At 37.2% G+C, this 24,741-nt stretch overlaps 1 protein-coding gene across 24 annotated transcripts in view; it reads right to left on the bottom strand.

The window, feature by feature from the left end:
- The window catches only part of OSBPL6 (oxysterol binding protein like 6), a 184,050-nt gene that overhangs the window by 9,295 nt on the left and 150,014 nt on the right, over positions 1-24,741 (bottom strand). For 15 of the 24 annotated variants that reach the window (XM_074338649.2, XM_074338620.2, XM_019739311.3 and 12 more), the window contains 8 exons: positions 20,746-20,911; positions 17,823-17,956; positions 8,984-9,091; positions 7,167-7,304; positions 2,657-2,744; positions 1,895-2,148; positions 1,023-1,160; positions 585-648 (listed from right to left, as the gene is read on the bottom strand). In XM_074338649.2, the coding sequence (XP_074194750.1) occupies positions 585-648; positions 1,023-1,160; positions 1,895-2,148; positions 2,657-2,744; positions 7,167-7,304; positions 8,984-9,091; positions 17,823-17,956; positions 20,746-20,911 (1,090 nt within the window). Of the gene's footprint in view, positions 1-584; positions 649-1,022; positions 1,161-1,894; positions 2,149-2,656; positions 2,745-7,166; positions 7,305-8,983; positions 9,092-16,706; positions 16,731-17,822; positions 17,957-20,745; positions 20,912-24,741 lie in introns of all 24 variants that reach the window. The other 9 variants (XM_019739302.3, XM_019739300.3, XM_019739303.3 and 6 more) reach the window with 1 other exon arrangement.

Genomic DNA, 24,741 nt, shown 5'->3' with positions numbered 1-24,741 from the left:
GGTTAAATTTACATCCATATCTATATATGTAAATACATTGGGATGTTGAAACATTTTATTTTTGATAAGTCTGTAACATTCTAACTGAAAAACGGGCATTGATGAAACAGAGACTTCAAAGCCCTGAGCTTCAATGAGTTAAAGACCAGAAATCATAGCAATGTGTAGATATCTAAACAGACTATGACCACAGATGACGTGCCATAGAGCCTCCCTTCAGGATTAAGACGTCTTTGCACACCCTCAGGAAACAAGAAGGCAGCGGATATAATCTCTGTCTGTTATAGCTACAGACAATGAGGCACAATAAGTTAAAGTGACAGCCTTGAACTGGCACAGTCAGCACAGAGCTCTGCTGTCCCAAGGGCTTTGCTTCCTAGATAAACACTCTCATGTCCTAGATAACTTGGTTATATATTCACACCAGAAAATCTAATTTCTCAAGCTGAACTCTGCACCCATTATAAACATTCTCCCAAGTTCCAAAGGCAGAAATCTAAACTGAGAACAGTGAACCACTGGAGACTAGAAATTGTTTCATAGGCTCATCAATTGGATTTTAAAGTTGTAATCAAAATACAAACCTTGCCAAAACACAAAATTCTTGGACTCACAGTGACAGGCAGAAATGGGTGGATGATGGCTAACCTGGAAATTAAAAACAAAACAGAACGCAATGATGTCAGTGTTAAAACTTCCATAAACAATGATTTTTTTTTTTTTTATGACATATATAGACTACCCCTACATAAAAACTACTCAACTTACCCATCTCTATTAGGGAATTATTCTCAAAATGTACCAGTAAGTTACTGAATTTTTAAATTTTAAGACTTCATGCTTAAAAACAGAGAACTTATATACATTTATTTAGTGGGGGGCAGTTACATAGGTAAACTAAATGAGTTTTTGTTAACTGGTAGCATAATCTACCCCAAACAGAGGTTTATCAAAAAGCTATTTTCATCATCAAACTGCCCTCCTCTGTACATAGACACCTTACTGAATCCAGTGGGACTTACCTGTTCTGAGAAAAAGCGGAATCCCTTGTCCTCTCTAATGCATTCATAAGTCTCCCCAAGGACAGGGTTGAATGGCTTACTTCCTGCTCTGAAATAGGTGGAACAATATCCTGAAACTGCAAATGCAGCAATAAGAACCTGTTAAAACATTTAAGAAAGGAAAATAATATAGGAGAGACTACTTCCAGGTCTGCTTGCCCTTTATTCCTCTAGATGTTACATCCTCGCCAGTGGGTGCTGACTGGATGACATTTGCATTTTCTGTTATTTGTACAGACCCTTTATAAACTCATGGGGGAAAAAGATAAGTGAAAATGTGGTTAAACTCCTTGCAGGGAAACCAGCAGGCATTTGAGGCCAAGTATTTTTCATTAATCTGTCCCCTCAATTTCCTGAGTATCAGAGTTCAACATTTCTGAAACTCAGTTTCTAGGTAATTCCATTTGCACAATTTTAGTACCATGTGCAGAAGGTTGTGGCTGCTGGTACTTTTCAGAGGGCAGATCAAGGTTTCCACAGTCATGTGGAATACAGGCTCGGGCAAAGCCCAAACAGGAGGTTACTTTCTCAGACCTAAGTTCCTGCACAAATGGGCTCTCTTGGCATTCGGGAAAAACTGATAAAGCAAGGCCAGGCATGCCTTCAACCTCTAAGGAGGGTGTTACCTTTACATCCTAACTTCAGAAACACTGAATCAAGCACAAGTTACAAAGTGTGCATCTTCCAGGAGAATTTACTCAAGTGTACCGATACTTCTCTTACCTATGCAGTGAGAATGTTATGCAAAAAACAAATATGCCATCATAGTGAATTCTGCCTTAGCCCAGGCCTAGGGTTGACAAACCCTGCAGAATGCCGCTGTTATTTATTACCATGCGTTCGTAGGGGTCATCAGTTTCCGAAGCCTTGTCCAGAAGCTCACTGTATTCCATTTCCTCGCAAAGATGCTGCAGAGTGTTGAGTGGCTCATTTAGCTCCACAGGCATAGAGACTTTTGACAGGTCTTTACCAATGTTGTTCCTCAAGATATTCCACAGGTTAATGTTACTGGTGTCAGGACAGGGAGCTGGAAGGCATGTTCGACGTCCATTTCGGAAGGCCCCACCTGTAAGTTCCCCATTCAAGACTGAAAGAGGGAGAAAGATGAGAATCACAATGAAAGATAATTTGCTTGGCTAATTTCATAAAACCTGGGAGGGAAATAACCCTTTCAAATTATTCTGATTGTGATACATTTCTTAAGCCTTCATTATACGCGCTCAAGAGTGAATGGAAATATTTCAATATAAGAGTGCTAATAAATGCACAAAACATTAGTGTATGGTTTTTCAAATGGTACACTAATATTTATACTAAAATATTATTCAAGAAAAAACAAGTCAAATTAAAAAATATATCTATAAAGAAAGACTCAAATTTTTGGTTTAAGCAAGAAGTAAAACTTTTTCTCTTAACCATTTACCTAACATATTTTTCAACATTTGCCTGAACAGATTATACAAATACAAAAATCTATTGAACAGTCAGCTGCAAAAGGAACAATTAGTGAGGGGAGAAAGTGATTGCTCATTGAAAAACCAGCGTTGCAATATGCTCTGTAGCTAGAACAACCCCGAAGTTCAAAGGACGCATACTTTGCCGAGAAACGTTGTCTGCAACACTGGTGTTGTCTTCAGATATATTATCACTCACATCACTGATGTAAGACTCGTCATCAGAAGCCTAAGGAAGGAAAGAATACAGAAAGGATCAGAATTTTTGTTAAGTCTTGAAGGGTCAGAAAATCAAATGATTAAACACAACAAGATGTTGCCCAAATGAGAAGCAGAGGTCATAGTGGGAAATGTATCAGGCACATGTGCCAACAACACTTGAGGGTCTTCCATGAGCCAGAATATACGATTGCTCGAAAGCGGCCCTTGTTTTTAAGTAGCTCCCTGTCTTAGTTGGAGTGGGAGGCTGGGGGAGGCCAGGACATAACCAGAAATATTTCAGTACAATACAGTAAGAATGTACAAAAAAGGAGACCCTATGACTCCCCCTAGAGGAGTCAGGAGAGGCTGCCCAGAGGAAATAATATTTGCATTGGGTGTTGGAAAAGTTGTTAGAAGGGGGAGAAGCTCAGGAAGAAGAGAGGGTGTGCAAAGGCAAGAACCACAAGAGAAACATTTAATCCAGGAATGCTAAGAAGTTGAGTGGCTATGACAGAAGGTGGGAGAACAGGAAGATGGTCCAACTAAGAGGGCTTTTCATGTCAACATAAAGGGTTCACATATAATCTTATGAGTTATTAAATGTAAGGGAATGATAGAGTCACATTTAGTTTCAGGAAAATACTTGGCAGCTTTCCCTAGGGAGGCCAGTTAATAGGATAGTACATAGATCCGGGTAAGAAATACTGACATCTCAGATTAAGATGGCCATAATGAGGATGTGGAGGCAAAGCTGCTTTGAGAGCCACGTCTCAAGTATAATGATCAAAATTTGGCAGATTATTTGGGTGTGGGGGAGGAAGATTTAGGGATAAGAAGAAATCAAGAATGAAACCACTCTCTATGTGAGGAAAACACGGAACTAAAATGAAACCAAAATTTGCATGAGAATAAAATTAAGGGACAACATATGTACTCAGGGGAGTTAGAAATGGAGCAGATAAGAAAACAGGAGTATGATAGAGCCATTCAGAGGAATGCGAAAAACTAATGTCTCGACTACAGGCAAGAAAGCTGATGGTACTTATTTACTTTCTTCAAAATGGAAATAGTGCTATATTTTTTCCTGCACATAAAAACAAAACATTCTTATTGTAAAAAAATTAGAAATTACATGAGGGTAAACAGATTATATGAAAATCATCCATCATTCTATCACCTACAGGAAACCACTTTTAATATTTGATGGATGTTACCCCCAATTTCAATGCCTGTACAAACATATTGATACATCTATCTTTAGATATTGAAAAAGGAAATCAGCCTTCATATTATGCTATAGTGCTCTAAATATATTTCCATTCTGATAAATATAGCTTTTCATCTTTATTTGGAATGACAACATATTTCATTAGACAGTTATAACAAGGAATTTAACTAGCATTTAAATTGTTGCCAACTTTTTATTATTATAGACAATACAATATATGTTTGTAAATCTGTCTGGCAATTTCATTAACTTTTATTCCTAGAAGTGAAATTTCCTGGTCAAATGGATCACTTTTAGACTTTGTCCCATGATGTCAAATTGCTCTCCTGAAAGACTGTATTCATTTGTTCTTACCAGCAGTAAATGAGAGCATTCATCTCCCCACACCCACTTAAACACTATACTTATCAACCGTTTTAGTATCTATCTACCTAGCATACATAGTATCTAGCATACATAGTAAAAGGTCTCTTTTTAAAGCTTGAATTTCATCTTCGGTTAATTTTTCTTTTATTTTACACATTTTCAGTTCATCATATAGGTTGTATATTTTCTTTGTTCGCAGTGTATTTTTTAACATTGTGCCATTTTTTTTTTTTGCCATGTAAAAGTTTTAAATTTGTATGTGATAAAAACAGTTAGTTTCTGCCTTTAAGGTTTCTGGGTTTATTGCTGATATTTTTAAAATTAGATTTGAGAAAAGCTCATATTTAGGGAGAACAGATCAATGGACAGAATAATTGCTTGCATAAATGGCAGTTTTGCTTCTGCACACTGAGCAAGTCTATAAAGATAGCAAATTGAGAATAAAGTCTTTTGCTGATTGTTATTTTCCCACTGCAACTGGTTGCCTGTTCACACTGACTGCAACAAAGCTCAAGGTTAAACCATCAGGCTCATGAAATCTATCTTCTTAAACTTGATAGGAAAAAAAAGTAAATCAAACTCTTTCATGTGATTTCTCTGAAAAAAGCTCATCACACACGATTATCATAGAGGAGACAAATGACTGCCCAAATCAAATTCATGTTGCATGCATCTTTATTGTTTGAATATTTGTTCAAAAAACACTCATGTGTATCTTACAAAAAGCTATCAACAGTCTATTCCTCTTCACTGTCTAATCTCTCCCAAACTAACATATGATAGAAATGGTTCAATATTCACATCCATTTAGAATGGTCCATATAGAATGAAAAAGAATTCTTCAATGACGTGGGCCCTGAGTAAGATCTGTATCATAGGTGTGAACCTTAGGCTAGCAGTCTGTCCATTCATGTTATCCTGTACTTACCACGATTCCCCGAAAATAAGACCTAGCCAGACCATCAGCTCTAATGCGTCTTTTGGAGCAAAAATTAATATAAGATCTGGTATTATATTATATTAATTATATTATATTACATAAGACTTGGTCTTATATCATAGCAAAATAAGACCGGGTCTTATATTAATTTTTGCTCCAAAGGATGCAGTAGAGCTAATAGTCTGGCCAGGTCTTATTTTCAGGGAAACACGGTACATAAAGTTAAGGCTTTGCAGTACGATAATAAAACAATGAATATATATCATATATTCATTTTCTCTCCAAAGGTCAAGAAGTCCTGGGGCCAAATATTTCTCTCTAAAGGCTTAGGAATCCAAAATAATTCAGGAAATATTTTTTTCTAAATGCAACCAGGCATATAGCATTGCAGAAACAACTTTAAAAGCAAAGACAAGGGAGTAGATCATTCTAGAAGCAAGAAGAGTATTTTTTAAAGGGGTTAAGCATTCATTAAGTGAAATGCATTGGTTGATATCTCATACTGAAGATTTTTCACTTAGTTATGGAAAATGTTAATGTAAGAGAGCTAACGGTCAGATGTTTTTTAGATTACTCATGTGTTAAAGTGTTACAAGCATTCCTTCCTTCAGTTAGCAACTATTTATTGAGTACCTCTGAGCTCACCAGAACTGTTCTAATGCTGGGGACACAGTGGTGAAATGTCTTCCCTGTAGTGCAGGGAACTTACCCTGTAGTGCGGGAGACATACAACAAACAAGTGAAATATATGAAACATATATTTTGTTAGACAGTGATAATAAGCATTAAGGGGAAAAAGTAAGGCAAGAAGAGCGATATAAAAGGTCAGTGGAGAGAAAGAAATGGGGGCTCCAAACGGTAGATAAGGCAGCTGGGTAGGCTTCTCTGAAGGTGACTTTTGAATAAAGGACTGAAATAATTAAGGAATTTGAACATGTGGCTCTCTGGGAAAGTATTCCAGGCAGGGTGGACAGAAAGTGCAGAGGCCCAATCTCCTTTGGCAGCTGTAGTGCAGAATATGCAGCTTGAGCCTACCCTGTAGCTGCTGCTAGGAGTCCTACCTGGAAGTAAACTAGCCAGCTGGGCTTGCCAAGTCTGTTGGTGTGAAGACTCGAGAGCCTTCTGAGGGGCTCTTATCACCAGGGAACTTAGAAACGGCAGGTGATGTTGACTCAATAACAGTCTTAGCCCAAGAGAGTGAAGGAAAATACCCTGGTATTTGATGTGAACACTGTGTAGAAGAGTACTTAGATACAAAAGAAGAGAAGCACGGGTAAGTTTGTGTTGTTTTCCTTAGTGTGTGCGTTGTGTGTACACATGTGTATGCCTATGAGTATGTGTATAAGGAGTTTGTTGATTAATTTGCTTTTGGACGTGCTGAATTAGCGATTCTGTAGCGCATCCAGGTGGCAATGTCTCACAGGCAGTTGGTTATGTGGATACTGAGCCAACACTCACTCTCTCTTCTGACCGGCTCGCTCTTTGAGCTTTAGACTTGAATATCCAAATGCTGGCCAGATAACTCCACTGAGAAAACTGATAAACTCATGATGTCTCAAAGTGAACATGTCATCTCCATGCCCTTCTGCCCTCTACCCTCTTTCTGCATTTATTAGCTAGTCTTCTATAAAAACACTCTGTCATCAACTATTTGGTTATCCTGAAATACGAATCATACGAGAAAGTCAAAATAAATACTTGATTCTTTCCTTTTATTCATCAAATTTAAGAGTCATAAGTTCTGCTAAGTGCTTAGTATATGGGAACCAGTATAGCTTGTAGTATGTTTTTGGCCTTGCTACAATTTGGATATCTTAACACGATGTTAAAAAGCAAAAACAGGTCCATAGTCCTACTTTCTTTAATCCAAACTCACAGTCAGAAACAGTTGGGAAGGCCACATTGAGGAACCGTACCTCATTCTCTGACGAGCTGGCAGAGAGGAGTACTTCTTGGGCATCAAAGAACTCAGAGACAGACTCTGACATGGACAGACGGCTCTCATTGGCTACTTGCTGTGACAGGGGGAGGCTGACATGGATTTGCTCACTGGCCTACAGAAGAGAGACGGGTATGGTGTAATTGTTACTGGAGCAAAGAATAGCTATTTGTTCAAATTAGACCATGATGTACTAGCCAGATTTCTAGAGAAATTCATACCATATGTTAAAAGCGTTGTGGCCACAACTAGTTTTCACTTGCAACTCAGTAATGACCACTGCATAAATTTCCTTTCGATATGTCTAAAGAATCTAAAAGGCATAGTTGAAAGGTGCTGGTATCACGACTTGATTTTAAATCTATGCTTAATTGATTTTAACTGGAATTGAACAAGTTGAGTCACTGTCAATACCAAGAATTCATTGTGGAGACAAGTTCATCCTCATATACTTAGATCTGTCATTACTAGCCATATTCTAACCAGTATACTAAAACTCAAGAAGCATTTGTAGAAACCATTACAGATAGTCTGTGAAAACAATATGCAAGACTAATTTTTGAGACTGAATATATAAAAGTCATTTTCCAATTTGATCAGAATTTTAACCAATGAAACATATGACTAGTTATTAAACCTTATTTCAAACTGTATTTTTATTCAGCGAGTGATAAATGTTGTTCTCAAGGAACACACACACACATACATATATATACATTCCAGTACAGATTTCAGGTTGGAAAAAAAGAAGATTCAAACTGAGACTGTTAACTAATTTTTGAATGACAAAATTTTAGAAATACTTCTAAATTCTGGGCAATTGAGTGTACATAAGTGTCATCAGAGATCATGGTCCCATGGAGGTGAATAGACATATAGTACGCAGCTTAAAGAGAAGCTGCCTTGGAACGGTATTTCTACCCAGTTAGATGCTAGAACCCTCACACCTGTAGATTTCTACTAAGACATGTTTTTAGTGCAAACGTGACCTTGGTATTAGTTAAAACTCTCACCTTGTTACATGTATCACTGTATCTAAAGCTCTAATATTACTGTTGAAAAGTATGAATTCTCATGGCTATAAAATAGTAATTTTATAAAGGGTTATAAAAAGAACAGCACACTTAAGTTTAGCCCAAATACTAAGTGTTCTCCTATCTTCTTACCATTTCTTCAAAAATTCTTCTGAAAATGGAATAATAATAGCACCTACCTCAGACGGTCATTAGGAGTGTCAAATGAGATAACACATGCAAAGGGATTAACACAATGCCTAGCACATAACAAGCATTCACTTGACATGTTAGCTATTAATTATTACCATAATCATCATCAGTAGTAGCTGTAGCAGCACCATTAATATTATCTTAGAAAGGTCGGGTGACTCCTTAGGACTTTTAAAATAAACCTTAAGAAAACTTTTATTTAACACCTTCTTAGCTAAAAATGTTTCTCTCAACATTTCATGGCCCATTTCATGATAATAAACTTTTTAAATGAAGGCTCAGACAGACACAGAAAATTCATAAGTTGGAGTATAGAGAAGCTAAATATTCAGTGGTATCAGGTGAACACAGGAATAGATAAAAATAGACGCTGATCACCGAGAATAAATTATGTCAAGCTCATGTACATCCTTTACTCCAAAGAACACTGACTGAACTGTCAGCAACACAAATATTTATGCAGGGAATCTATTAACAGCGAAAGAACTGTATAAAAACAAAGAATAATATGAATTAGATTTAGATGCTAGAAAATAAGTACTCTATATCTATGAAAAATGAGTCTTACCTCATCAGGGCTAGGAATAATATTTACGCTGACAACCTGATCACAAATAATAGATTCTGAATGTATTCTGCTCAACCGACTCCTTAGATCAGCATTCTGGTTGAGTGCCTTAAAATAACAAAAACCACACACGTAATTTCAAATTAATAAGCAAGCATTAAACAGAACAAGCACACGGGTGAATTTTAGACATCAAAGACTACGATGTTCTTATTTGTAACTTTTGGAGTCATCATAGGCCAGATCCTACTATTAAGAAGGAAATAAATGACTCAGAAGTAAGGTATTCATTTTTTGTAATATAAGACTATATACTACTTAGTAGGTTAATGGGTTGAAAGAGTTCTTTGATTTCATAAAAATGATTTATGGAATTTTCCCTCCCTTCGTGTCAGGCCCATTACATCCAAGCCCTGTCTGCCACCACATATATATTACATTTTTACATCCTGGGATAAAAATTATTAATTTTTTCAATTTATTGTTTTAGTTTATAGTTTGGGAATCATTTCAAAGCCAGATAGTTATCTTCAAAATGATTTGGAGATGGAATGAACAAAAACTGGCTTTATATTTTATAGAATCATATTTTAGTTTGGTGAAAGAAAACAGTTGTATTTTTCATTTTCCAGGAGCACATAATTAATACATATGACAGTGCAGCAGAACTAACTCAAGCGCAGACCAAAAGATGCCTTCACTGAAGAGTGTAGACATCGACAAGCATAATAAAGAACATAACACAGAAAGGAAACTACCTCCAAGTTATCTGCATCACATTACTTTCAGCATCAGTAAAACACCACGTGCTAGAACACAGTTTAGTTTGCATGGCAAGAGAACAGCTTTACATAAGCATGGTGCCCTACAGGGGCCCTGGGGACAAAGGTACATGCCATCACACTGATGCATGGGAACATGTCCCACATACATAAGACAGATGTAGCTAACTGGAGCTATGGCAAGTCTCAAGTACAAGACCTTTGTGAGGACAGGACCTAGTGAAAAGCTGGGCAGCTCCTTTCCTTCCCATTAAAATCACCAGTTAGAAGAGGGAAGTGAATGTTTTAGAGAGCAGAAGATAAACGTCAGGACTTACTGAAGATAAATGTCCTGACATCTGCCCCAGGGAAGCAGTATTCTGCTTTTCTTCATATGGAGTCAATGAGTATAGTAAACCACTACATATACAAGTGTCATATCATAATTATAACTCTGTACCTATTAAAACACTTAGGATCAATTACAAAGTGGCTAAACGTCACACGTGCATAGCACGGTGTATAGTCCTTGGGCACGGAGCGTACAACAGCCTCTCCTCTCTCCCTTCAACCTAACTTCTGCTTTTTGAGGAGAAAATTGTTCACTTGCAGCTTTTGGCTTTTGTTTAAAGTCTTTAGAACAAGTTTGTAAAATATGTGTAAAATGTAACACACTTGGTCTGGTGGGCTGTCAAGCATTGATGGATAAAGGGTAGATACAGACCTTACAATCATTACATTTGTGGACAGGAGGAAATATGTGTCCAGTTTTAGTAAATAAACTATGTGTTTCAGAGGAAGAATCCTAATATATTTACATCTTGCAAAAGTGCTCAGAATCACTTTTTTTGAAGCAAAATCTCAAACATTTGGAATTTGAAAAAAATACTGCATTACTCTTATCCTTTGTGACTACTCCACGTGTGCTTATTTGTTCTTTCATTGTTTCTCGGTCCACAAGTATGTACTAAAAGTTGTCTTAGTTCTTGGAATAATTGGAACCAGATGTATTTTTCTGTCTCGGAAGTGGGAGGCCTCATGGTATTTGTTGGATGGTTTTAATTGCAGAATCACAACCTTGACCTCAGGGTTTCATACAAACCTCAACTAATGGTGACTGTACCCTCTGTTGCCACTGGAACAGTTAATGGAACAACCTCACAAAAATTTAGGGGCAAGGATAAATAATGATTTTCTTCAGGGTGGGATTTAAACACAGGTTTGACATTTATAGAGAAAGTTGTAGAATTGTTTGTTCTGGATATTTTAAAAAGTTAAATTCTCATTTAAGCCAATATCCAATATTCATTGAATGCAATCCTGCCTACAGGTGTATGTGAAGGCACTCAGGGAATGAGCTAAAATTTTAAAAGGAATATTTTATTAATACTATATACACAGTGGTAGAAAAAAGTTGTTACACAGCACAAAAAAGACTGGAAATAAATACTATTCCAATTCTGATCACCGCAATGGCAGAACGTGTAAGCATACAACCGAGCATGCAGCAGCCCTTTCTGTGCGTCTTCCCCAGGTGGCTCCTCCTTTTGCCTTGATCATACAGACAGTTTTTGAAGTTTGCTACAAGTGCCATGAGCTTTGCGGTGTAGCACTCTCAGGTAATGCTCAGGGTCACATGTATTATTTCCCTCCCTGAAATGAAACTATTTTCTCTGTAATGATATCATGGAAGCCTTGGGAACATTGAGGAATATAGGTATTTATAGTGAAATGATGCCATTAGTGATAATTAGCATAGAAGAGCCCAGATAATGGCAGAAGCAACATATGGAATGCACCCAAGGAACATGAACAGTGATGAAGCAAGGAAAAAGGAGGCAGATTACCAGCCACTTGGGCCAGCCAATGAGAAAGAAAAGCCATGGGACTTGTGAGTAGTAACACTGGTCTATTAGTGGCATCTAGGACCAAAGGCCTAACAGGGAGGCTCAGGAACTTGGCCTGGATTCTTCACCAGGTAGGTTCTATGTTTATTCTCACTAGTTGCTTACATTGGTGAGCTCAAACTGCACTAAAACTCTCCACAAGGTATGCTAATTTCCCCAATGCCTCATGTCCCTCAGACACATTCAAGTCTAATACATCAAAGAAACACACAATTCCTTCTCAATCTATAAAAAAAAAGTTACCATCTTGAAGATCTGAGCCAGAATCAATTGCCCAAATGCCCATTTCCTTGGCTGTGAACTAATTCATCCACCCAGGCAGACAACGGATGAGAATGAGAATTTACCTTAGACTGAGTAAGACTCTGGCACATACATTTTACTGAATGGAACTGTGGGTTCTAGGAAGACAACATGGAAGGAAACCTGACAGCTGGAGAAGGATATGAAACATATGGCAGGACAGAATCATCAGAGACTCAAACCTTTTGGGTAAAAGCAAAACTGGTTCAAAAGGAGTGAGAGAATGAGTATGGAAACTGTCAAAGCTAGAGTTGCCAAGAACCAAATCTTGGGTATTTCTTACAAATCACCTTGTTTTTCAATTTTGTAATAAATATATACTGATATAGTATATTGGGAAAATGCCAAAAGTAGGAAAATAATTTTAAAAAGTCACACCTTACTACCCAATCAACCAACTGTTGATAGGTTGGTATATTTTTTTTCCTATGAGTTTTTCACATTATTTAGTGAGTGCATACTTCACATCCTGTGTCTGGCACTTATTCTTTGCACATAAACATTTATTTTATGGTGAAAACTCTTCACAAATATGATTTTAATAGTCGCATAATAAGTGATATTTCCTGTTATTGCGCACTTAGGCTGTTACTGATTTTTACTAGAATAAATAAAGCTGCCTTAAATGTTTAAGTGATAATGGTTTTCTACATTCAGTATTACTTCCTTAGACTACACATATCAGCCATGGACCAAAGGGTCAAAGGATAAAAATCTTTTTAAGGCTTTAATAAATATTGCCATATTATGCCCCAAATGATATCAATTTGAATTTACTGGATAGCTAAAAAAGAAAATGTAAAGGATTCTACAAATACTATCTGTACCGAACAAATGTGGCCAAGTCTCAGGGAACTGTGGAATGCAGGAACAAACAAATATATATGGGACTTTTATCCCAACACTGAATATTTATGTTGGATATGTGAAATGCTGTAGATAGCAAGGATGGTAAACACTACGTTTGGGATTTTAATTATGCTACTCTGTGCCCTAAGCCAATTTTTTTTGCATACATTCCCTTACACGTCACATTTCATTAATTCTAAGATGCACATTTCCCCCATATTTAACACCTCTGAAGCACTGAGTCACTTTACTTGATAGCAGTTTTTTCTTTCTTTCTTAGTAATGAACAAAATGATGAGACATCTAATAATTGATGGTATATTGATTCATGAAATACAGTAATTCTGGATGGAATACAAGGACCATATTCTGCTTACATTTGTATGGACCCAACACCGACTGCATTTAGCACAAGCTGTGCACAAATCCTGGGGCCAGAAATCAATCGCACTAGTAACAGTAACAAAGCATAATGTATTGAAGACAGACTCAAGTTAAGTTTACTCTTTTATTGTTATAGTAATGGGTTGCTGAGGTTACCTCAGTCTTTTCAATACCGTTTGATTTTGGTGTTCAGGGCACTACATTCAATGGGACATGAAATTATAGCTGTTGTGAAATAAAGTCATTTGTAACGGGATAGATGTCACATAAAATGTCCTGTCCTCCATGTTCAAATCCTACACCTGTGCTGCCTCTCAGGTGTGAAAGTTACTTTTAAAGTTTCATGGAGGTAAAATATCAGAATCATGTGTGTCTTTGTGTACCTAAAGATCAGAGAAGAAGTATCAGTTTAGAAAAGGAATTCATTATACTGTTCAGGAATTCATTATTACCTACCCAAGGCAGATAACAATTTATGCTCAGCATGTAGTGAAGAATGTTAACTTCATATATTTTATATGCTATATGCTTTCTAAAAAGATGCTGGAATTTGCCAAGTTTGGTACACTTAAAATCTTTATTAAGACGGAGCATTTTAATCATTAAAACATATATGAATAGGACTTACATTTTAAAATATGCTTTAGAAATGGTAGATTAATTTAAGAAGTTATTTAAACACAGTCTCTCTTTTTCCTTAACTCTCTGGGGGGAGACTTGGCTTCGTAACTGGTCATAAAAAAAATATCAGGGGGTTTAATTGATGACACTTGAATATGGATGAAAGATGTCTTTAGACTATCTAAAATCACATCACACTACAACGTGAAGTTACATTAATATAAAAATATATTTAAAACAATTGTCTCAATGTTTAAGCTATTTCGTATCTTGTTCTATACTATGTGCTATATTAAAAGACGCTCACTGAAAATAGAGGTGGTCAACCAGGATGGTTCTATCAGTTAATTGTTTCCCATTTTCATTGTCTTTTTATGTGTTGGTTCCTTTCCCTCATAATACAAACATACTGAAATAACTGCCAAAGTCTAAGGTTGACTTTCAGTCCCTATATTATATGCTACTAAATCAGAGTCTGTTAACCTTTTCCTTCCTGACACTATCAAAACTCTTTCCCCTTGATCTTAGTGGTTCACTATCTAGATTCTTCAGCACTTCCCCTGGGTCTCCACCAAAGGGTCTTTTGTTTTTTTGTTTTTTTAGCCTGTCCTTTAAATATTAATATTCTCTATGGTAGCTCCATTGACTCTCTTTCACTCTGACTGAAAACACAATTTATCAACAGCTACAACTTCCGTGATATACTGGGTATCCACATCTTTCTCTCTAGCCCAGACCTCTCTCCCAAGCCCAAGATTAATATATTTAATTGCATGTTGGATGTCCCACAGACATCTCAACCTCCACACACAAAAAGACACTCATTATTTACCCTCGACAAATCAGTTCCTCTTGTATTTTCACTCTTAGGGAAAGAACTATCATCTACCCAGTTATCCAAGTAAACAACCTGAAAAGTAGTCTTGACTCTGTCTCCTTGTCCTCCTCTAATATTCAGCTGATCTCCACGCTTACTCTTCCCCTTCAGTGTCTTTGAAACCCATCCCCTCCTTCTACCAACCTGGCACTTCCTTAGTTCAGGCATGCATGATCTCAAATATTTTAAAGTCTATCCAACTAGTTTTGCCTTAATTCCATCCATCTCCTATACTGTACTAGAGTAATTTTTCTAATATACAGAAATATACAGTAACATTTCCAATTTCTAGAATTATCGCTCTCTAGTTAAAATTCTTTAAGGCCTCTTCAGCACTGGTAAGATAAATCTAAATTCTGTTGGGTCATCCTTGATGAGCTGGTTCCCACCTACTTAAATAGCTACTCCTAGACTCAGTCTCCCTGTTCATGCCATGCTTTGGCCACTATGAATTAACTGCCATTCCCCAGATACCTCTCCAGGGGTCTAACCAGGGGTAGTGATTCCTCAGAAAGCAGTGAGCTGACAGTAAACTTAAATGCCTAAGCAAAGGCTGTAGTGAGTTTCAAAAGAGAGTCCAGCCTCAGAGGTGAAGGGACTAGATGGTTAGTGAGGGTAAGACTGGCCCAATGGGAAGGTATAGACAGACACAGAGTGTGGACATAGGCAAAATGCTGTGTTGATACACAGTTGGAAGCCGAGAATTCTGTAGTGAATAGGGTAAAATGAGTCATCTTAAAGTCCCAAATTATTTTTACATCTTTTGAGGATGCAATTGAGCTTTTTGGTTAAAAAATAAATATCACATCCCCTCTCCAAATCTATTGAGGCTCTAAGTCGAGATGCAAATAAATATGTTTTGACAAGAGAAGGAAATATTTAACTCAAAGGATGCAAAATTGATATAATTTTGCTTTCTTTGACTTTTAACACGTTAACGTCAGGTCCTTCCTTATGAGCTGCTGCTGTCTACTCAGGCCTAATTCAAGATTCGATTCCTCCTGATCTGTGGCTCTGCTCACAGCTCAAAGATCTTCTATTTCTTTGATCGACCAGAGCCCTGGAAATCTATACCACCCATGTGCCAATTTGAAGGGACTATAGCATGGGCCATTTACTATTTCCTGAGTAAATATTGCTCATCTCACGAATCAGATCCTGAGCTTCCTGGGAACATGGCCAGGGCAACTTTTATGTTGCTGTTCCACATCTTCTACCGTACTTCATATAATGTCAGTTGAATGAAATACGATGAATAAAGGAATAAACAAATGAGTAACTTTTAAAATTTCTCTTCATCACCATTTCTAATCTGATGCCCAACTTAGATCTCTATTCACTCTTCTCTTTCTTAGCAACAAGAAAATAAAAGCAAGCAAGCGAGCAAAAAAGAAACACATTTTCTTGTTTTTCTTAGTACAAGTTTATCTCATATCATTAACACGTTGCGTACGGATCACGAGAATCTTCACGAGGGATTTAAACCCCGCCGTACACAACGTGTTAAGCCTCCATCATTAAATACATTTGAAGGCAACACTGCAGCATGGGTGGGGGGACAAGAATGTATTTTAAATGTTTGCAAGATGACATTTGCATGTTTACTTCATCATTATTTTGACCTTCTGATTCATGAAACATTCAGAATAATGATTCAGAAGATCAATAACACTGATGGAGTGTTCAACAAAGACCGACATGAGACTAGTCCAGGGCAAACCATTAAAGTGCTTATGAGTAAAGCCCTCTGCAGACTGGCACGACAGCTACCGCTTTCAATGCCCATGCTCCCCAGTCCCTAGTTTTGCACCGGAAGCAGCATATGCACCTCAACGGACAGTGTTTTAAGGTAAACGCAGAAAGCGTGGCCCAGATAACAGCAGTCAATACCATGAAACTTCACATTGAAAATAAGCTGACAGTTCAGGTACATAAAACACGGCGAGGCGGTTTAGGTCTAATTTCTAGGGACTGAGGGAAACTGTTCAAGCAGGAACTGATCCACGTGGAAAACCACTTACCCAGGATTTGCTTGCTCCTTCACTCTGATCCAAGGCACCAGGAAGTGAACAATAGTTTATATAAACACTGAGTTCTCACACAAAATCATGTAGCAACATTGAATTGTCAAGGGAATTTTTAAAAGTGCATTTATAGACTAAAGGAATAAAATACTTATTTCAGAGGAAGTACTAAGTGTAAAAGAGCACAAGTACAGCTTTAAAGGCTTTTATCAAAAATTTTAACTTTGATATACATGGGATTTAATAAGATCAATATATGATATATTGAACATAAAATCTTTATAACATTTTTGACTGTATTCCCCAAACTGTCTTTCTTATCCCTGTGGATAAGATCTCTGTGGAATATATTCTGACTACCAATTTGTGCTTTCTACACCTGAAACTAATATATATATATATATATATATATATATATATATATATATATAGAATACATATCCATTTTATATATATATGTATATATTTTATATTTGTTTTTTATATTTATATAATTATAATGTATCTATTATACAACATTATAATATGTATTATATATATAAAATGAATATGTATTCAATAATACATATTATAATGTTTAATATATATTGAAATATAAAAGTCTAGCTTCAGGGAGCATAACGTAGGAAGAAAATGCTAAGAAAAGAAATAGCTAAAATGATTTTATCAGAAAAAATATATAATAGTAATCAGTCATTTTTGACAGATTTAAATGTATTGTAAGTGGGAAAAACATTAAGTACAGAAGATGTAGTAGATTTTGTTTTAACATTGGATTGAATATATTCTGAAACATTGTTTAGATGTGTAAATCATGTGCAAATGCATGATTCTCTTTTTATTAAACCAGGGACTGCCTTATAAATGACCATAGAGAGGCACTAAACTATTCAATCAATCAAAATAACAATTATGTATTTGCAAGCAAGTTTGGTTGATTTTTTTTGTCTCTTATCTTGACAATTTTTAGAAATAATAAGCTTTAATACTGACACTGAATTGACAGACTGTCAGATGAATATGTCATCCCTGGGATGGACTGCCTCCACCCCCATCCCGTGCCTTACAGGCTTGGGAAGGTGCCATGAGCGTGAAACACACATTCTCATTTACCTGAGACAGTGACTGCCGGAGCCGTGCCATCTGGGTGCTGTGGCCTTTACTGTGATCCTGCTCGGAAACCATCTGCTTAAGCTTCTCCTTCTCGATAGCTATGCTATTAAAGGCAGACTTCAAAAGAGAATGCACTGGGTGGGGAGAAAAATGAGAAACAAAGATCAATTGGATCCTGAAAGAATATCCAAAATTATAAACTTTTTAGCACTTTAATTCATGCATAGACATTTTCTAGAAAGGTTATATTACAGTCTAATTAAAAGCCAGCCTCAGAATGGAATCTATCATCACATCTATACATGAAACAAATATGGGAATGGTAATTGATCAGGGTGAAAGTTTTAACAATTCTTACCAGACAAGCATATAAAATATCAATGTCAATATTTATAAATTAATTTATAAATTAATCTACAATTTATATTTATAAATTTATATTTATAAATTAATCAAAATTCCTAGAAGGAAAAGAGACCGAGTTTTACTTTGTCATAGTTGTTGAGAATATTTAAGCAGTTCTGTGTACAACGAAGACACGCACGTATAATTTAGAACTATCCAAAAATTATTTCCCAAAAGGAGCACTTTATGAGTCCTGCCAACACAAACAGGCAGCTGATGTAGAAAGTTCTAGCTAGTCCTCTTTGAGTCGGGAACTGATTTGGTCTTAAGAACAGTACTTGAATTAGTTTCTTAGCCAGGAACATCTTGATATCAGAAATGCTTTGATTTAAAATAACAATAATAACATCAACCCCTTTCCAGTTCCTGCATTCTTAACAACATATATTGGTAAAATCTGAGGCAGTCTTTAATTTTAAATTACAAAAGGTTGAATTTCCAGCTCCTATCTTTATAATTATAGAATTTCTGTAATATGCAAGGTCTTCTAAAATAGGTATTTCCTTACTTGAGAAAGGTTATTATTAAAAGAAGTGGAAAATTTTAGCATAAAACTGTGGCCTGAATTAAAGCGGAAAAATTGAGGGATCATAAGGGACTCAGAATATACTGATTTATGTGCTATGCTCTTGTCGTTATCAATGTAATGGTAATCATTTGATAGCTGGAATACATTAACCCCACTGGCAGCTCTAAAAGCAGACTCTCACTCATTTCAAAATCCATAACTCTTTTTAAAGAGTTCACTCAACAGTCATAGAAAAGCCCCTTTTTTCTAGCATAGTTGAAAAGAAAATATGTTGTTTCAACAGAGGTTTTCAAATTCTGTTGAAACTTGGATTTCATGAAACCCTCAGGATTGCAACCAAATACACAAAGCTTTCCTGGAGGTACCTTCAGATTTATCCATTTCCCTTTAGCAGCTGTACTGTACTTAACTCACACATTTCTTGTCTCGTTCTACCTGCTCCTATACCCCCCACCAGCCAATATGAGTAAAAGTTACTGGCTTTCCGGGCTGTAAATCTGTGCCCTTATATAAACAAAATAACATTGTTCTCATTTAATGACATAATTAGCATCCAGCTAAGAAATGAAATAAAAATGTACTAGGAGTAAAATAGCCGGTGAAAGAGAGTTTGCCTCACAGAATCTCACCTGAGAAATCTACAGAAAAAAAGGGGAAAGATAAATTATCTTGTTTGGGATCATGGAATTGAGGAAATATATGATAGCACATCTGTACCGATGGTTTGAGAGTATAAATTTTTGTTGACTTCAACATTCCCAGAGGTGCCCTCAGTGTGCACCCCTTCTTTTCCTGAGCCACCAGGCTCTTGAATCTTGAGGAGGTATGTGTTGGCACTTGAGATGTTCCATTTAACCCACATTTCCAAGAATATCAAGAATATTTTATAACCTATTAGCAGCAGCCGCAGAAGAAATAAATGTGATTAATTCAATTAGGTGTTAATGACAGAAAAACCCCATAATGTATGTCCTTCTTCAAGAGATTATGTATTTAAAAATGCCTGGGACGGTATTAAGTCAAAAAATGAATTTCCATAGCTGAAATTTAAATATTACAGCACTAAATGGGGGCATTATAAGAGCGGAGGCTCTCCTTGGTAAACACAGGACGGCTCAGTCTGCCTATACTCTACTATCCTGCTTCTCACTTATTATACTCTACTCCCTGTGGCTGATGAAAACAACTGAACTCATGCAACATGTCTTACTGAAAATTTAACATTAGAAAAGGGACTCCAATTTAGGGGTCGGTTTCCCCTCCCCTCCAATCTGGACTGGCCTGTGCAGATCTGACCACAGATGTGACTCTGTGCCAGTTCCAGAGCTGGCCTTGAACAGGACCAGCAGTTTCCACTCCAGTCCCCTCCAAACTTTTGGACCCCGGAGCGGGCATGAAGGGGTAGAGGGACACAGTAGTGTGTGGCCTTCCAGCCGTCCAACCAAGATGCCAAAGCCACCCTGGACCTTCCAGCCCAGCCTCCAGCAGACTACCACTGAGTGAGCTCGGTCAGTGCCATGTGGCACAGAACTGCTTAGCTGAACCCTGCCAAAATTCCTGGCCCACAAACTAAAGTAAAATCAATGAGTGTTGTTTAATAAGAAAAGAGAAAGAGTCTATTTCTTCTTTTTTCCTTGCTAAGGATAACCCACAATTATGTATTAAATAACTAAAAGACACTGAAAAAAATAAAAGATGTTGACTAGCAGTGTCTCCTGACCTGCCTGGGATAACTCTTTTCGTCTTTCTTCCTTTTCTCTCCCCTCAGCGACACTTTCTTTATACAGTCAATAACTGTAATCCTATGAAGTGTGTTCTCCCAAAAAAGCAGGCATCATACCCTGCTGAGTTCTGTATATAGAGCTCCAGCCAGTATATAAACCATTTAATCTTTCTACCATGACTACCTAGACAAGGATAAAAGAGTAAATGGCAACCTCTCGTCAAAGAAGACAGCTTCTCTGAAGGGCACCTTAGATTTGTTGTTACCTTTCTGTGCAATTAGACAAAATTCTTCTTGAAGTTTTGTATAATCCGTTGAACTTTCCAGAGGGTCAGTGAGGTGGCTAGGGGGAGCCTGAAATTCAATATCTGCACAAAGGTTGGGGTTGGAGGAATGCAAGCGAACTGGTGACATGGTAGCACTGAAAGGAACCTGAAAGGGAAAGATATAAATTATTAAAGAGCAACAGTGCACTGTTTCACATTCTCTTACATAGAAAAGACCTCTTCCCTTCTTCAAAATAATAGATTCCTCTCTGATGACACACTCCGAGACACTCAGTACTCATTTATTCTGCAGGGCATCGGGGTGGCAAGGAGTCTCATTTTCCATAGTTGATTTAGGTCTGCTGCTGACTCACTGGCTTTTCACTGGTACAGGGAGAGATGACTACAGAATGACAGGAAGAAAAGGTATAATTCCCAGATAAGCTTCAGCTCTGAACCCACTGTTATATTCTAAAAAAATTACTGGCAGAAAACAGTAGTATAAAACTGCGACATGGCTGACCTCCTCTTACAATGTCTGGGTACTTGTGTGTCAGAGGACTTTTTATGCTTACTTCTTTTTTAGCCTACTGAACAGGCGAAAATTCAAGAGGCGCATAGACAGAAAGGTTCACTTGTTCTATAGCCATTAGATAAGACATAAATAGTTTAATAGTAAATATGATAATGGCTTAAAGAGATCCACAATAGAATTTGAAATTGATTTTTCAAAATATATTTGGAAATAAAATATATATTATATAAATCACTACAGTTTATCTTTGTATGTTACACACAACTCTGTTACATATATGAATATGGCTTATGAACTGGCCAAGATAGAAAAGCATTAAGTAAAAAAAAGTCATATTACTATAGATTTTCCCAATGGCTAGAAGTACTTCCTTGCCCAGACTGGATCTGGGCTAGGCTTGTGATGGGTGGAGGCAAAGCACCTTTCCCTCTCTTTCTAGAACGTTCTACCGATTACAAATGCTATCAACCAAACATTCTTGTAAAATGACAATAGCAATTCCTCTTGTAAATCACATCACCAGTAACCTCTCCTAATTCTAAATCCACAGATGTTTATTCAATTATCTTCAAGAGCCAGACCCTAAGACTCCTTCACTGAATTTTGCATAAATTAAAGCATAATTCACACCCTCTATCTAACAGGAAATACACTGTAGGAAGAAGGAACCAACGTCTAGTCTGATGTATATGTATGTCAGAACCACTTCCTTTTTTTCATTGTTTGATTTTGCTTTAAATTTCCTGATATTTTAAGACAGAGAACAAACACAAACTAGCATGCACGGCAGATGCAAAGGATAGATGGAGCAGTCGGAGAGAACCAAAAATTCTGACCCAAGTTGCAGTTTGTGGATCTGAGGAAGGGCAGTTGGGACTGGACAAGGGTTCCTCACATGTAGCTTGGCCCTGGAAGGGAGCTATTTATCGCAAATGATATCCAAGGCTTCCTGGGAAAGGAAGTGAGCATGAAGCTCTCCACCTAAATTCAGCTATGCTAAGCATGCTAATAATGTATATTATCCAAAGAATTTGTTGTCTGGGCTGGAAAATGTCAACAACTTCTTTATCTCATCAGGCACAACTTTTTTTTTTTTAATCTCCTGGCTGTTCCAGAGAAGAAATATAAAAGCGCAGATAAGCCATTTGAGAAAATGGTATCATTGGGTTCAATAACTTGTTGGAATTCTATCCAGGTAACTTTGTGATAACAATGACAGAGTTCTTTTGAGGAATGGGATTTAAATGGAAGAATATTTGAAGACAGAAATGTTCTGACCTTAACTGTGGTGATGCTAAATTAAAAAGAGCAGTCAGCCCATAGCCGTCTAGGAAGGACACAGAGAATCCATGGAAAGGGTAGTGGTGATTAGGAGATCCCCTCATGGTGAGAGACTGTGACTTGAGGAAATCGGGAGACCAGAGAGTTTTCAGATTTACGCATATGTTTCCTGATACAAGGAACTAGAAGAGCATTAAGAAAAAGGAATGTGGGTGTTTGGTGATGGGGAATGATATGTGTTGACGATCAGGGAAAAGGGTTTTATTTGCACTCAGGTGCTTTTAACATTCCAAGGACTGGCATGGCATAGGAGAAGGGTCTCTTTGCTTTATGGGTAGGGGGGTGGCTATGACAGCTGGGGGACAGGGGGCGATGGGAGAACATGATACAGTGGAGGCGCAGAGAGTCCAGTAAGAGCCCAGAGTTACCCCTCAGATAATGGCCTCTCTATTAAGATTTGGAAGCAGACAGTGAGAAGAAAAACCTAAGTTATAAATTTATATTTTGAACATAAAGGAAGTTTAAATTGACAAACCAGTAAGAGTGAATTTGTATATATAACCCATAGGGAAAGACACTTGGAATGCTGCATTCAAACTGAAATCAGAGAGGTCCCTGGGATACTGAAAACTAATTTTCATATGTTTCCTACTGAAAATGTTTATATTGATATCTTTTTGTTGCTGTTTTTGTTAAAAGAAGTATATGGAATGAGTCATTTTAATAGAATAATTCATGAAATAAAATTGAGACTACAAAGGGAGATGTATTAATCTCGTTCTAATTGAATATCTCTTCAGCCTGGGGACTTAATTTACTCAGTTTTTTATTTATCAATCAGGGTATCACGGGATTAAAAAATTTAAGTGGTAACAAGGCTCTCTGTCAGTGGTGGCTGGAGTGGGAGCTGTCTACAGTTCTCAATGTTTGTACTGAGAAGCCTCGATGCTGGATGTGGCCTTTACACCCTACTCAGGAACAAAATCCAAGGTTCCTGGAAATCCTGTGACATGGAGGAAGCCTGATTCAGAAACATTCTGGTACCAATAACTAGTTTGGAATGGTGATGTTAGGAGATGCCTTTAACACCCGTCTATAAATAAGTTAAAAGAGACATGGATGGCCATTGGAACTACTGGCACTGAAATTCAGCAAAGGTAACCGTGAATGAAAAAGAACACACAATAGCACGTCTAAGTGTATATGACTCATGGAGCCAATGTGAAAAGTGCCCCGCAGCTGTTATTCTGTACTATGCGTGCAGGCATCCTCATGAGGAGTACTGATTGCGTTGGGATTTTCAGGGTTTGTCCTTGTGGAGGGGCCAGTGTTTCTCTTTTCAAACCCCCTATTCTGTTGGGTCTGGCTGATGTTGCAACAGGACCATTTGGATGTTAGTGCTAAGGATCGAAAAGAATAAATCTCTGGAACCTCCCCTTGTGTGCACTTTTCTTTGTGAGTAATCTCAGCTGTGCCAGACACCGGAATGGGCAAAGAAAATGAGCGACTAGGAGTCATTGGAAGAATTATAGGTAAAAGGTATTAGCAGGATAGGATAGGCTCAAACCGTGTGGGATAGCTTTAGTTTGGGGAAGAGGAAGGACTGGGAATTAAGGAGAACTACTGACGTAAAAGAAACGGGGGCTGGGTCACCAGTGTCAGGTCACTGAGATATGGATGAGAGGGCCAAGGAATGCTAGATGTTGCTAAGCTTTGGTGTGGAGTTAAAGTGATAAATCCTAGAGGGTTGACAGTAATAATTCCCCCTAGTTATTTTCGAATTCATTGCTAAATGTTGCCAATAGCTTTTCTGATTAGATGCATCTAAGTTATTCTTAACTTCTGTGGTCACAGCTACCTGGGAGGTGGGCATTAATACTTTCTTTTTTTAAAAGGATTTTCTCTTCTGTTCTCAATTTTAAAAATACAAACCCATTCTATTCAAATAGGTTCTAACCCCAGTTTTATTATATTCACTGATCTGTATCTGCAATTAAAAAATGAACACAGTAGAAACATATTCACTTCCCTACATGCCATCCTAGAAGGACATTATTTAGGAAATTTTAGTATTTTCATACAATGATTGACCTTTCCTTTCCATACTGCAATATTGTTCTCTAATAATCATTTGATTTCTTCACTTATAAATGAAAGACTACAAACATTTACAAATTATG

The sequence above is a fragment of the Rhinolophus sinicus genome, chromosome 17 (genome assembly GCF_057876585.1).
Source record: "Rhinolophus sinicus isolate RSI-liver-muscle chromosome 17, RSI-T2T, whole genome shotgun sequence".
Lineage (NCBI taxonomy): Eukaryota > Metazoa > Chordata > Mammalia > Chiroptera > Rhinolophidae > Rhinolophus > Rhinolophus sinicus.
The sequence above is the reverse complement of the archived record's forward strand: the minus strand, read 5'-3'. Positions and strand labels throughout refer to the sequence as shown.